Source organism: Oncorhynchus mykiss, chromosome 24 (genome assembly GCF_013265735.2).
Source record: "Oncorhynchus mykiss isolate Arlee chromosome 24, USDA_OmykA_1.1, whole genome shotgun sequence".
NCBI classification, from domain to species: Eukaryota; Metazoa; Chordata; class Actinopteri; order Salmoniformes; family Salmonidae; genus Oncorhynchus; species Oncorhynchus mykiss.
Genome location: NC_048588.1, coordinates 7114411 through 7128908, shown reverse-complemented (window position 1 = coordinate 7128908; position 14498 = coordinate 7114411). Strand labels below are relative to the sequence as shown.

Below are 14498 nucleotides of genomic sequence, written 5' to 3'. Positions count from 1 at the left end.
GCACTGTGTGGTGTCTTATATAAACATTTTGTATATACACAACAATAAGGTGCTTTAAAATACTTGTTTATTTTGCCAACAAAATGTATATTTGGACTCACCAAAAGCATGTTTGCAAAACAAAAATACTTAAAGGACAAAAAGTGCCTGCGTATTACATGAGTGCCTCAAGAACTTGCTTATCATTAGGTAGGCATGGCAGCCCCGTCTGTGGTGAGGACAGACGTAACACTAGTCACATGGCTGGTGTGGGTGGTCGTGGTTTATAGGGAAGTAGAAGACGGTGGAGTCCTGTGGACAGGGGTGCCCAGGAAAGGTGTGCCAAAGCTGGGGAGGTTCTGGTTCAGCTCCCTGGTCCTCTTTCTGATGACATCCAAGGGTGAGGTTTTGAGACAGAGGGATCTTCACCTGGACCAATACTTCTCGTCCCTGAGGGAAGTGATGGGGGATTCCATTTACATGCCCACAAATAAACTTTCTCTACATCTGCAAAATCTTGGAAGCATCAGTGCTACTGCCAGATTACACCAAAGGCGAACAGAGGACTCTCAAGTGGTGATAATGTGTGGTTTGGTACAATACTACAGTGACTAGCTTGGTCCCAGATTTGTTTTTGCACTTGCCTACCCCAGTTTGGCATGACACTAAGTGACAAGGAACTGGCATGATGGAGCAGACAGACAGGCACTCATCCTAGGGATTCTTACCTAGCTGTTAGCTTACCTTTTCATCATTTATACACTGAATCTGGACATCGGGGTCATCTCCAATGACTGGGGCCAGAGCATGGTTGACTTTATCGTACTGAACAGATGGCAGAACAATGCAGTAACTGAATTCAAGTTTCATCCTACTTCCCCATGTAAACTTAAGTTCAATGTTAATTGCCTTTTTTTTGTCATAAATAGGAATTATTTGTCATGTTCTCAGAGTTTCTGTTTCTGATCTCAACCAAACAAGTTCACTTAAGTGGTTCTATTTTATAAGATCCTACTGAAACCCATGCTGCAAAAAGACTAGATAATTTAATTATATCCTTCAGATCCTTATTTGGATGCAGTGTCTCAGTCTGTACATCCAAATAATGTTACATAAAAAGCATTGTAATTTAGTTTCTGTAAACCCCCACAATGCATGCCTATAGCTGTCTCTTAACCCTTCCCCAAGGTGATAGTGACTACCTACTGGATAAGACTGGTTACAGGAGGGCTTTATGCCTGCGTCCTCCAAGGCTCTGAATAACGGGTGGAGAACAGGTAGCTTAGCCAGGATAAAAGCCATCAACAGAGGTTTGACTATGTGTAATGGTGAAACAGGCAGGTTAGGTATGTGAATGTGAACAGTGGGGCTGACCGGTCAATATCGAAGCGCCCGCGTAGTTTCAGACATATCTGGAAGTAACGCAAGGGAGAGTTCATGCCCTCCACACAAGCAGCACAAGAGCCATGTTTGATCCATTCATCTTTCCTGTTGGAGAAACACAGGGACATTCAGCTCTGCTATGCAGCTCTAACACAATTTTATTATGTGAACTGGAATACAGTAATAACTTTTATTCTGTGGGACCTCTGAACCTTTCCAGTCAATATGACAGAGAAAATAATGTTGTACAGTGCATTCGGAAAGTATTCAGACTTTTTCCACATTTTGTTACTTTACAGCTTCATTCTAAAATGGATCAAATTATTTCCCCCCTCTTCAATCAACTCACAATACCCAATAATGACAAAGCGAAAACATGATTTTAAGCAATTTTTTTAAATGTAAAAAAAGAAAAGAAAAATACCTTATTTACATAAGTATTCAGACCTTTTGCTATGAGACTCGAAATTGAGCTGAGGTTCATCCTTGAGATGTTTCAACAACTTGATTGGAGTCCACGTGTGGTAAATTCAATTGATTGGACATGATTTGGAAAGACACACACCTGTCTATATAAGGTCCCACAGTTGACAGTGCATGTCAGAGCAAAAACCAAGCCATGAGGTTGAAGGAATTGTCCGTAGAGCTCCAGGGACAGGATTGTGTCAAGGCACAGATCTGGGCAAGGGTACCAAAACATTTTTGCAGTGTTGAAGGTCCCCAAGAACACAGTGGCCTCCATCGTTCTTAAATTGAAGAAGTTTGGAACCACCAAGACTCTTCCTAGAGCTAGCCGCCCGGCCAAACTGATCAATCGAGTGAAAAGGGCCTTGGTCAAGGAGGTGACCAAGAACCCGATGGTCACTCTGACAGAGCTCCAGAGTTCCTCTGTGGAGATGGGAGAACTTTCCAGAAGGCCAACCATCTCTGCAGCACTCCACCAATCAGGGCTTTATGGTAGGTAGAGTGGTCAGACAGACCACTAAAGGACTCAGACAATGATAAACAAGATTCTCTGATGATGAAACCAAGATAGAATTCTTTGGCCTGAATGCCAAGCATCACATCTGGAGGAAACCTGGCACCATCCCTACGGTGAAGCATGGTGATGGCAGTATCATGCTGTGTGGATGTTTTTCAGGGACTGGGAGACTAGTCAGAATTGAGGGAAAGATGAACAGAGCAAAGTACAGAGAGATCCTTGATGAAAACCTGCTCCAGAGTGCTCAGGACCTCAGAGTGGGGTGAAGGTTCACCTTCCAACGGGACAATGACCCTGAGCACACAGCCAAGACAACGCAGGAGTGGCATTGGGACAAGTCTCTGAATGTCCTTGAGTGGCCCAGACAGTGCCTGGACCTGAACCGATTCAATATCTCTGGAGAGACCTGAAAATAGCTGTGCAGCGACACTCCCCATCCAACCTGACAGAAGCTCCTCAAATACAGGTGTGCCAAGCCTGTAATGTCATATCTAAGAAGACTCGAGTCTGTAATCGCTGCCAAAGGTGCTTCAGCCAAGTACTGAGTAAAGCGTCTGAATACTTATGTAAATGTTCCCCCCAAAATGTTTTTAACACATTTGAAAAAAATTATAAATACCTGTTAGTGCTTTGTCATTATGGGGTATTGTGTATAGATTGATGAGGGGGAAAAAACAATTTAATCAATTTTAGAATAAGGGTGTAACGTAACAAAATGTGGAAAAAGTGAAGCAGAATAAATTCTGAATGCACTGTATATTAGAGATGGTGGAACAGGTAGTGTAAAGGTTGAAGAAACGAATTTGGTAAGTAGACATTTTACCTGGGTTGGGGTCAAATTGAAGCCAGTCATTTCAGGAAGGAAACTGACATTCCAATTCAATAATTTAAAAAAAGGCCATCTCTTTTTAAAGACTTCTCGATAAACTGAAAAGGAGAAGCTTTTTATGCGAAAAATGTACTTGCATTAGAAATTGACCCCCAACCTGCCTCTTACCAGAAGAGAAAACTGGATTGAGTCTTGAGTAGGGATGGCCAAAGTTGAGAGAGTTCAGGGTCCAGCTCCTGAAAGAAAGAGGAATGTCTTCTGAACACACAGATTCTTCATTGTCCTTCGATGGTGACTGTAACCAGAGACGAGTTTTACCTTGAGGTCAGAGTGGAATATTGGCCAGCAGCTACAACATGTATGAGCTTTCGAAGGCCTAGGTCAAAAATCGAAAAATTATCAGATATGAATTGTCCTTCTCATCCAGTTTATTAAGGTCAGTCAAAAGGTTTTATTCTGATGGGGAATGACAAACATTAATGGGTAAATATAATTCATTCAAAACTCAAAATGTTTTTTTTTTTTTACCATAGTCCATGGATCGTCCATGTCTGGATGTTTGGAGGTATTCTGCACTGTGATGAATTCTTTAGGCCCTGTGCAGAGTTAGATTGAGTTAGAATAACAAGAATGGGTGATTGACGACGATGAGGATGAGGAAGTGCTATGGAGAAGTGGTTGAACTCACCAAACAGAAGCTCCCAGGCCACTGCAGAGTAAACTTCAAACACTGCCATGTACAGAACCTGGGAGAGATGGAAGGATTCTGTATCCTCACGCCCAAGACTATTTAATATTTCAACATAACAGTACATCACACTCACGATAGAGGCACATTTAGGCTGGGTTTCTGTACAGCACTTTGCGACATCAGCTGATGTAAGAAGGGCTTTATAAATTGATTTGATTGACACGCAACTATGCTTGTCCCAAAAGATAGTATTATAGTCAAAAATAAACAATGTACTATAGAAGTTGAAAATAACTAGACTTGAATGGAAAAGTCCAACTTCTACACTTGATCGATCTACATTTAACTGTTGGATTGAAGTATTTACAACGCAAGATCCCAATCTTACTTTTCCTGCTGGTCTGCTGTCCAGTGGTCAGACTCCATGGTGACGGTAAGGACAGTCAGCAAGGCCACCACGAGCAGCACTGGTGAAAGCATATCGATGCTAGTCTAGGAGTGTGTGACATAAATATATTGGCTACAATTGCATGTGAAAAAAAGTGTCAAGTATGTTGTTCTCATAAACATGAAAGAAACTGCAACCTCGTCAGTGCACAGAAATGTCATAACAAATGATGCGCTCACATCTTGTGTTAGACGCCAGTTGAAGTGGTATCGTACATTTCACAGGTGCACGCCTTACTGTTGAGTCAGGGCTTGTCTACACTTTGCTAAATCTTACTATCTTTGTTTACATCTCTAACGACAAACAAGTACAGCTAGAGCCATACACGTATGCCTATAAACACCAACAACATGTGCACAAACCCTGTAGAACAACTATAACAATTGTGTTTTGAGACTTACCAGAGAGAGAGAGTGACTGATCATGTGTGACTGATCTGTAATGACAGTTCCCTGCTAATGAAAAATGCTAAACCAAAACTCTCTGTTTGCCTGATCTCATGATCACAGCTGGGGAGAGGTGAGACAACAGACTCGGTTCCTCTTTCTGAGGACCTCAACACAGAAATGAAACTAAGAGTGTCTAGTTTTGAGACTCTTTTAGAATATTATTCACGCAACTGGAAGATGGACGGTGTGCACTGAAAGCAACACATTAGAATGATGCAAATACAAAAATGAGATCACCTAAGTACAAACTGTCAATGAGCAGCATACATTTTCCCCATAAAGAATTTCATTTGAATTCAAATAAACATATGTACATTTAATGATGTGTGAGAGCAGAAATCAATGTGAACAACGGCTACCAAAGAAACAATTGTAGACCATTGGAGGGAAGGCTTGAGCAGAGTTTGGTCTCTCCTGGTGACCATAGTTTGGCTGGCATTCAGAAATGCTGCAATATGTGACTGCGCCCTTGAACAGGCCGCGGCTAGACAAGCAGCAAGAGGCTTCACACCGAGTACAACCTCCACCATGAATCGCCTACTGGTAAAAAATATTTGTTTTCTCTCCAAATGTTTCTGTTTTCTCTGCTGCCAGTAGTAATCTGAATCATATGAAGAGTTAAAATATTATTAATAGATTCTTGGATCTTATTTGGAAAGAGAAGTACAGTTGGACTGACCTTTGTACCACCTTTTATTAATGTGGAGAGTAGAAGGCAACATTTGCAGTGATATCTGTCTTCCTGATTACTTGTTGCTAAGTATCAAATAAATAAATACATTCCAGTATGCGTGGGGGATAAGTTAGACGGGCTATGGCCTCAAATAACCTGTTGCAGGCCTCGTCTCTGCCCCGGTGGTCGACTGAGAGTTAGGCCAGCATATAAGCCACTTTAGATAGTAAAACAAGAAGGGTGGTCCCAGGAGATTCTGACGTCATTCTAGAGAAATGCAGTTACAGAGACATATTACTACCTGTCTAGATGATCTCTCTGTGAGGTCGTATTGGACTCATATTGTCATTCAGATGGAAAATGTAATACAAAACTGGGTCTTATTGATCTTTTAAAATATGTAGTTTACAAGCTCCTACTGAGAGGTCATATCGTTTCAATTACGTCCCTCTCACTTCTCGGTGAGGTGGAAAAATGCGATGGTATATTATACTTGTATATTGTTATTGATTCACATTTCCTCTATCGGTCCTTTATGATTTCTCTAAGCAAACTGTGCCGTGTCCACAAATAGCTCCCACATACGTACGCACACACGTATACACACACACACATGGAATTCAGTCCAAGGGGAAGGGTTTAATGTTCCTCTCTCCCTCCAAAATATGTAATCTAATTGGTTGAGGTCACAGGTTGAGTGGCAGTCATTGGCTGGCAGCAATGCCAGTTCTCGCCCCCTGGTTCAGGCCTCCAATTTGACCTTGGTAGATATTACACTGTGGAACCAGTTCTCTTAAAGGGACAGAACTCAAGTCAGCACAAGTATACGAAATGGTCTTCAATGAAATGAAAAGTTTTTGCCTGTGATAGGAAAAAGTAGTAAGAGATTGACCTTACAGAGAATGTTGACGTGATACAAAGACCAATAGATTAAAAACTTCAAAAGAGGCCCCCCCGGTGGCGCAGTGGTCGAAGGCACCAGAGACTCTGGATTTGAGCCCAGGCTCGAAATAGTCCTGTTATAAGGAATGAACATAATGGGTCAGAACAAATGGTATAGGTTGACCCTGATTTTCAACTGTTTATCTAATTGACAATAATGGTTAAATACCGGTTTGCACTCGACAGTGTCCTTTTACAGAACATCGGTCTGATTTCATATTTCATTAGGATTATCCGTCAAAGGAAGTTGAATCTCTGCCTGAGAAGGCTTTTGGTTGGTTTTTATATCTTGGAGGATGTTGATTTAATTGAGCATATTTGATGTGACAACCCAGCTGTCTTTGATACTAGCATCACTTTGGATGGAATGCGTATCTACGATTGCCCAAATTGTATATTCACTCAGAAGGTCTAAAACATAGTGAAGAAGGTGATACACACTTCAACGTCTGTGTAATTTCCCCCCTGCATGCTGTTGAAAGGAAAAGGAACGTTTGTGACTGTCTCATTTTTTTGGGGGTGTATGTAAACCACTCAAAATGTCTACAACAGTTAGAAGGGGGTACTTACTCTCGTAACCAAGACTGTATACAATAGCAGTTGTTGTCATGGCGAACACTATTTCAACGGAGAGGGAAGTAAGAGTAACCCAAAGAGTATTCCATAGCTCTTTCCTCATACAAGAAACAACAGGCTAGTGTCACATCCCTCTAAAAGTGAAAGTAGAAAAACAGGTGTTGAATCGAAAAGGTAAATGCCACCCTATGTTATCTTATTATCAAATGATTGAATCTACTGGAAACCCTATGAAAACAGCACCTAGCCTCAGCCGCTCAGTCAGCATGTCCCATCAAGAATCCAACCAATTTATTTTGCACATTTGGCCGGAAGGGATGCAAAGGTATGTTTTGGTATAAACCCTGTATTTTCTATCTAGCTTTCACATCCTTTGCTGGCACAGAGTAACATGGGTGATTTTGTGACTGTGGGATCCTTTCAGAAACTACCCCGGCTGGCTACCAGCGCCTTCAGCACAACAACCAAACAGATGAAGAACAAGGTGCCAGATCATCAGAAGCTATTCCAGGTGAGCATGACATCATTAGGACACCTGGATGAGAAACAATCCCAAACTAAGAAAACAAGAGGCGTCTTAACAACAGTGGATTTTAGATGTTTTTTGGCAGTCAACAATGTCAACAAGGTGTGATTTTGGCAGCAGACAAAAGTAATCTTTCTTACAACGTTCATCAATGTCTGCAGAACATGTTTACATTGAGCAACATTGACCTGATTGGGATCTTCTGTATGTGTCATGTTGCAAGATTGATGAATTGCCACCATTGTTGGGTGGCACCTCAGAGGGGATAGTTGTTCTGTTCTTCAGATTAATGGTCTGGAATGCAATTCAGTCTGGTTTTATCATCACATATCACAAAGTCATTTTGGGCTTACAATAAAAGCCTCCAATGATTCATGATCATGAATAGGTATTTGAACCCTGACTTCGGTTGTAGGCGGACAACGGCTTGCCAGTCCACATCAAGGGAGGGACCACTGATGTCCTTCTCTACCGTCTAACAATGTCCATCACCCTCGCAGGTACCTGTTACATTCCTCCATCAACGTACTCTGTACATTTGGAGCATTGTGGTGCTGGTTTTCTATGCCGTATCACATGTTCTAATCATTGTGTCTTTCTGTTCTATTTAGGCACCGGATACTGCTTATTCTGGATTCTATGTGCCTGTCAGCCTAAGGGCAAATGAGGAAGCCCTGCTAATGCATGTGTTTATTGTTTAAATCAATTCCACTTTATGAACTTCTTCTAATGTCATGGTACAATTTCTGTACAGAATAAATCTCTCCATTATGCCTCTGTCTCAAGGCAAGCCTGAATGTCAGTGTGTAAATGTAAACCACTTAAGAAATATTTCCCTCTATCATCCATGTGTTAATTCACTTAACCTCAGTGAAAATATGGATTCCTGCCACTGTGTTCAATCAGAGAAATGAAGGAACATTTCACACGGAACAAGCTTTGGAAATATCCCTGTGTTAGATGGCCGTAGATAGCAACAAGCTGTGTGGCTATTTGAATCAGTAACATCAAAAGATTAAATGTACTGATAGTTGAAATATGAAAATCGGTTGCAAAAAAATACTCCACACAAATACCAACAGGGTTATTTCATTAAGATTCCATGTTTCTGACAACAACAAAAAATGCATAGATTTGAGAAATACATTTGGCACACATTAGTTCAATGCTATCCAGTCAGTCACAAAACAGACCCTTTCTTTACTCTGGCTCAAAATGTAGACATTCGATTTGTTGTACTGTCATTCTCTCTAAATCAAATCTATTGAATCACAATTATAGCCAAGCTTGAGCTTTCATGGGCAACTCAATAAATGAGTGATATCATTTACACAAATATTTATTTGTAGAAATATTGTATCACTTTCATAGTTCTCATGTTCTGTGTAATTAGACAACGGCTGCTACATCTAGAGACGTATTGCAGTCTCTAGATGTACAAGGAAAAGTGAACTTCAAGTATCGGCTTCCCTTCATAAAAGATTATGTTTGCCCTTGTAAAAAACGAACCCAATTGAAAATGTAGGTTCTGCAACAACTACAAAACAAATATTAAATTACATTTGACTGTATTATATAAAAGCAGTTACAACGTAATTATACATTAGTCCTATGCAGTTATACGTTGGAACATGATCCCCATACGCCAGTACACAGTAAACATATGAAGTCACAGCATATTAGTCAGTCATTTAAGGTATTTAGTGTTAATCATCCAATTAAAAGAATCAGTAATGTCGTCATATTTCCCTGCAGAAGCCTTGTTTTTACCAGGGAGGGATGAGTAGACACAAAGTGGGCTACATCTCTGAACGGTCACTTGACCCAGTGCAACCACTCTAGCTAGCGCAGGAAGCGAATGCTCATCTTGTGGTCGATGTTTACCTTCTCCAGGGACTGTAGGGAAAAAGAAAAGCCAAAGTTAGACCGACGAATGGTGGAATTGGTATATTACATCACAGTCAAATACAGCACATGCAGCCACTGAATATGAGAGGATAAGGCAAAATACTGTCATCCTACAATGTACAGTATGCTGTTTGACTACAGCAATGGCCAACATCATTTTCTATGTGGTTGACTTAGTATTCTGGGTGCACTGTGCTGCAATGGCCCATGTTGATATGTCAGTCTTCGAGCTCTACCCAGTGGTACCTTGCGGAACTCCTCAAAAGAGATGGCATCGTCGTTGTCCAGGTCAGCCTCCTGGATGGTGCGGTCGGCGATGCTCTCAAGCTGCTCCTCCGTCACCTGCATCTCCAGCATGGACCGCAGCACCTGTCAATCACCCTCAGCTGTCAATCACATCCCAAACCCATTGGAGAATGGGCTTCATTCTATAGGGCCCTCAAATTCAAATCCCGACCTTGAAGCCAGTTCCACTTCTTGTTTTGTTGTTCCCCTCTAATCAGGGACTGATTTAGACCTGGAACACCAGGTGGGTGCAATTCATTATCAGGTAGAACAGAAAACCAGTAGGCTCCGGACCTCGTAGGGTAAGATTTGAATACCTCTGGTATAGGACATAGGCATTCTAGCCATAAATTGCAGGGGCATACCAGACCTGGTTTGGTATGAGAAACAATTTGCATCACTAACTTATTGGTGGTATATTGTGTTGTCAGTAAAGCCAACAGTTATTACAGACCTGTAGAAGCTCTGCTCTGGAGATTTTGCCATCCTTGTCCTGGTCATACAGTTGGAAAGCAACTGAAAGGAAAGAGATAAATCAGGGCAGAACTGACTGAGTTGAATTTGACTGCTAAAATCTATTTTGGGGTAACCACGAAAAAATATATATCTGCCAGAGGACTCACACTTGAGTTTACTGGTCCTACTGTTGACAGGTTCAGGCATACTGGGATCTTTGGGATGTTTTTTGTCCGCAGGCCGGAAGTGGGCCAGGATCCTCACAAAGGAGTGGAAGTCCACCGTTTCCTGTCTGAGAGATATTCTTTTAATACCAGAACCCGCTTACATTCCAAAAGTACAGGGTACATGGACATTTTATAAACAATTAAATAAAAATTGGTGCACAGAATCAACTGAACTTGAATAAATATTTAGTCTTGTTGATTGTGCTCTCTGTTGTTTTAAGGAGACCTAGAAAAATAATGGACTTTTTTATTACAGCGAAAATTAACATGAACCTTTACCTTACCATTTCATTGGTGAGGTTATCAAGTCAGTAACGTTACTCAAACATGTAAGAAATGTTGTTCTGTACCCTGGAGAGAAGAAAGCCCCAATGATCCGATCCCCAATGGGGTTCATCGCCAACCTATTAATGGCTCCAAAATCCTGTGGGCTTCACAGTAATGGGGATAAAACAAAGACAAGACATCCAGACATAAGTTATTCTGAAATGCACTGTTTTAGTCAACTCCATAAAGCTGACATGATCCCACCACTTACCGGAGATGACCTGTCTTCTCCTTGTCCAATGCTTCGAAACGGTCATAAAGTCGAACAATGTGTGCAGGGGTGACTATGATAAAGAGAAAACAAGAGAACCATATATTCATGCTATTAGTAATGGGGCAGGACAGTGGCACACCAAATAATTTAATCACTATATGCATTAACCATATAGAGGCCAGTTCATTGCTCTGGATACCACTCAAGCAAACACTCCATGAATTATTCAAGCATTTATAAAAGTAGCCTAAAGGCCAAATTATTAATTTACCCACAACTTCTCAAAGCCACATGTATATGTCAATATAACTCTCTGTGCAAAGCTTAGACATCCAATACTGTATTTGGTTGGGTAAGACGCATGCGTATTTTGATCAGCCAAAGTTGCGCGCGCAATTTGCGCACCTGTCAAACATCAATCTTATGGGTGCAAAAACGATTAATAATTTGCACACATTTCAACATATCTGCGCTTTAAAACTTTGATGAAAAAATATAATAAAGGCAAAAGAAAAGCTGGGCTCCATACAGCTGTCACAATAACATTTATAATGAAATCCGTTATACGCCCACTCAAAGATTTGTCTTCGAATTTGGCATAAACTATGAAGTCATTGTATAATCATGACAATCTCAATACAATTTTTATAGTAGCCTAAATTACAGTCCTACCCGCCGGAGAACTTACAACCCGTTTCTTCCATTAATTCTTCGACGTTTGGAATTTTTGACAGGGTGGAGTTTGTCGAGCCCATTTCCACAGAAAAAAAACACTCGATAAATAAACGTCAGGTCCGGGAACTTCAGAATTTCCCGTTAACTTCCCATTGCCTGTTGTTTAGAAATGATAAACGAATGTAGCTATGAAACAAACTTTAGTATCCTCGACAAAAAGCAAGGGTTTATTGAACGTCAAGTCAGGCAGTTCAGGGCTAATGACAGATATCTACACAACGGCAGTTAAACCAAGGGGTCCAAATGACCAATGGGGTCGTGACTTATATGTTTTCAAGAACACACATTCAAATTCAAAGTCTGTTCCTACAACAGATCTCCAAGACTGATATAGAATTTTATCAATAGCCTGGATTTACTATCCAACATGGATAGCATTATATATAGCAAAGTGTATCTTTGATTAATATATTTGCATTATAGCTATGTATTTTAAACATAACCTGTATTTAACTAGGCAAGTCAGTTAAGAACAAATCCTTTGTTCTTGGCCAGTTGTGCACCACCCTATGGGACTCCCAATCATAGCCATATGATACAGCCTGGATTAAAACTAGGGAGTGTAGTGATGCCTCCTTCACTGCGATGCAGCACATTAGACAGCTGCGCCACTCGGGAGTCCTTAAATCATCCCTAATAGCTTGCTACCTACACTAATCTATTACATAATGGAATCTTTGACCTAATGATTATAATAGGCTACTAGCCTGTATGCTCCTGAGTAACCTGACCATCACTATACTGTCCAATACAATGTATTACATGCAAATCAAACATTGTTATAGTGGTCCTTTGACACTAGATGGCACCATCCCTTTCAGATAGCAAGGAAACAGAGGCTACTACTTAAGTGGACAATGTGTGCATTGTGAGTAGTCTAGTTATAGTATGGGTCAGCTCTGACCGTTATCAGCTATCAGTTGGAAAGCTGGTTTGTGTTTCATGAGTCAGTGAACTGCTCTGTATTTCCTGCATACTATTTTTCCAAAACCGTTATTAGATAATAGTCCATGGGACTCAAAATCTGTTCCTTCTGAATGAACCTGGTGCTATAAAATCCCGATCTATAATGGGGGTTCAAAATTATTCATATTTATATAACTTCTAGGCAACAGGTTTCCACATCAACAAAATGAAGGGTCTTTCTCTTCATCAACAAAAACATACCATTTGTGCATCATGGATCCTTGCTCCCGAGTGGCGCAGCAGTCTAAGGCACTGCATCTCAGTGCTAGAGGTGTCACTACAGACCCTGGTTTGATTCCAGGCTGTATCCCAACCGGCCGTGATTGGGAGTCTCATAGGGCGGCGCACAATTGGCCCAGCGTCGTCTTGCCTAGTTCAATAAAGGGTCAAATAAAAATAGCTGATAATTTGTTAGCAACGGTTTGAATTTGTTTACATCACTGGCAGCTGTGATGCTTGCCTTGCTCATGTATTTAAATAGCCCAAGACTTGAATCATTCTCTTTGCTGACCTTCACATTTGAACCATTAAAAGCATTTGTGGGCTAGAAAGATTGCTGCCAACAACAAGAACATTTTAGTAGGCCTACTCACACCAAATGTCAAGACTAATAGCAAAACAAAACAAATCAATGTATTTTTTTTCTGTCCACAAACATCTATCATAAATAAACATGTTTCCTCTGTAGCTGAATCATGTTTTTCTGGAAAAGAAAGGCATTTACAGGGCTGGATATGCAATGTGATGTGTCTCATATGAAATAGACATCAAATCCGTCCACTCCACTGCTGCTGTCATGCCCCAAAAATAGTTTGGTATAATAATTCAGGTCACCTTCATTCAACCAAATAGTAGAGTAATAACACATGTAAATGTGAGAGATGTAACTAGGACGACTGACAAGATGTGATTGTCAAGCCCAGGGCTCCATGCCAAGGCAGCCAGACAGAAAATACCAGAAAATACCATGATCACACTCCCAAGTGCCAAAGAGAGACATTAGCAAGCTGCTCCCCATGTCTCGTTCTATCGTTAGTTGTTAACATAGACCGTATGTGGCCAGTCACTCACTCAGGAGCCACAGCACTAAGACACACTGGATGGAGCTGGACATTCCTTCCATGTTGGAATGTACAGAGAGTTAGGAAGTAAGAGTGACCGAGTGGTCCAATCAGTGCTCTCCGCTCAGCGAGAGTGAGACAGCTAGTGTTTTTCTTCTCCTTTGTTCAATTCCTCATTGGTGGCAGAGGTGAACATGCAGGGTGGTTCACTAGATGTTGACACGTCTGTCTCCTTCAGACTAGACACACGCACGCACATACGCACACACATACGCACAAAGAAGAAGTCAGACAAATTTAGCACAGTGTGCTGCTATATAACATGCCTCAGATTGAGTCCTGGGCTTATAAAAATGCTTATTATTATTGTTACACAAGTAAGCAGCTTCTACATATGGCAGGCTCTTCATTTTTAAGAGCTGGAATTTTTCCCAGAAAACATCTCCTTTTTCACCACTTACAGTTTGTTTATCTTAATGGAGACCAGTAAGTCAGAGCCCCCATTACTTTTTTCTCTCCCTATCAGATGTTGAACTATGTACAGTAATAAATCAAGAGTATTTCAAACGGCCAAAGGAGTGAGTTGCCTTCAGTATAACTTTGCAGAATCAAGAAGAGTTGTGTTGACCTAGCTGTAGTACAGTAAACTGAGCAGTCTTGACAGGCATGCGTTGTTCTGTGCCGATAGTCGTTCACCACCGTAGATAAAGTATTTATAGATTCTTTCACAATGTTTATTCTATTTTTTTTTTTTTTTTTTATTTCACCTTTATTTAACCAGGTAGGCAAGTTGAGAACAAGTTCTCATTTACAATTGCGACCTGGCCAAGATAAAGCAAAG

At 40.9% G+C, this 14498-nt stretch overlaps 3 protein-coding genes across 5 annotated transcripts; 1 reads left to right on the top strand and 2 right to left on the bottom strand.

The window, feature by feature from the left end:
- Window positions 1-50: 50 nt before the first annotated feature.
- Window positions 51-5966, bottom strand: rnaset2l (ribonuclease T2, like). Of its 3 annotated transcripts, none has more exons than XM_021582053.2 (10): window positions 5441-5966; window positions 4253-4356; window positions 3862-3919; window positions 3702-3769; window positions 3492-3549; window positions 3342-3409; window positions 1354-1467; window positions 1186-1234; window positions 724-804; window positions 51-429 (listed from the first exon to the last, which is right to left on the bottom strand). In XM_021582053.2, exons 2-10 carry the CDS (start codon window positions 4342-4344, stop codon window positions 232-234), a joined length of 786 nt encoding a protein of 261 aa, XP_021437728.2. In that variant the 5' UTR covers window positions 4345-4356; window positions 5441-5966; the 3' UTR covers window positions 51-231. The 3 variants fall into 3 exon arrangements, with proteins under 3 accessions (XP_021437728.2, XP_021437727.2, XP_036817649.1); XM_021582052.2 differs by lacking the exon at window positions 5441-5966 and adding an exon at window positions 4714-4869; XM_036961754.1 differs by lacking the exon at window positions 5441-5966 and adding an exon at window positions 4492-4688.
- LOC110503623 (cytochrome c oxidase subunit 7A2, mitochondrial) lies at window positions 5095-8263 on the top strand. The gene is made up of 4 exons (XM_021582056.2): window positions 5095-5304; window positions 7377-7463; window positions 7894-7978; window positions 8090-8263. Exons 1-4 carry the CDS (start codon window positions 5290-5292, stop codon window positions 8143-8145), a joined length of 243 nt encoding a protein of 80 aa, XP_021437731.1. The 5' UTR covers window positions 5095-5289; the 3' UTR covers window positions 8146-8263.
- A 299-nt stretch (window positions 8264-8562) lies between these two features.
- On the bottom strand, window positions 8563-11893 carry LOC110503621 (calcineurin B homologous protein 2). Its single transcript, XM_021582055.2, has 7 exons — window positions 11584-11893; window positions 10893-10965; window positions 10705-10785; window positions 10295-10419; window positions 10126-10187; window positions 9633-9755; window positions 8563-9374 (listed from the first exon to the last, which is right to left on the bottom strand). The coding sequence occupies exons 1-7, from the start codon at window positions 11648-11650 to the stop codon at window positions 9321-9323; spliced, it is 585 nt and encodes a 194-aa protein (XP_021437730.1). The 5' UTR covers window positions 11651-11893; the 3' UTR covers window positions 8563-9320.
- Between the last annotated feature and the right edge of the window lie 2605 nt (window positions 11894-14498).

Bases quoted from the DNA above. Each gene is read 5' to 3' on its own strand.
- rnaset2l (XM_021582052.2), bottom strand. From the start codon at position 4,737: ATGATCAGTCACTCTCTCTCTCTG. The intron at 3,920-4,252 runs GTAAGATTGGGA...CATCTCTCCCAG, and splicing joins ACAGCAGACCAGCAGGAAAA to GTTCTGTACATGGCAGTGTT. The intron at 1,235-1,353 runs GTCAGCCCCACT...CCCGTTATTCAG, and splicing joins GGGCGCTTCGATATTGACCG to AGCCTTGGAGGACGCAGGCA.
- LOC110503623 (XM_021582056.2), top strand. The intron at 7,464-7,893 runs GTGAGCATGACA...CTTCGGTTGTAG, and splicing joins ATCATCAGAAGCTATTCCAG to GCGGACAACGGCTTGCCAGT. The intron at 7,979-8,089 runs GTACCTGTTACA...TGTTCTATTTAG, and splicing joins AATGTCCATCACCCTCGCAG to GCACCGGATACTGCTTATTC.
- LOC110503621 (XM_021582055.2), bottom strand. From the start codon at position 11,650: ATGGGCTCGACAAACTCCACCCTGTCAAAAATTCCAAACGTCGAAGAA. The intron at 10,786-10,892 runs GTAAGTGGTGGG...ATTACTGTGAAG, and splicing joins GAGAAGACAGGTCATCTCCG to CCCACAGGATTTTGGAGCCA. The intron at 10,420-10,704 runs GTACAGAACAAC...AATATCTCTCAG, and splicing joins GGGGCTTTCTTCTCTCCAGG to ACAGGAAACGGTGGACTTCC.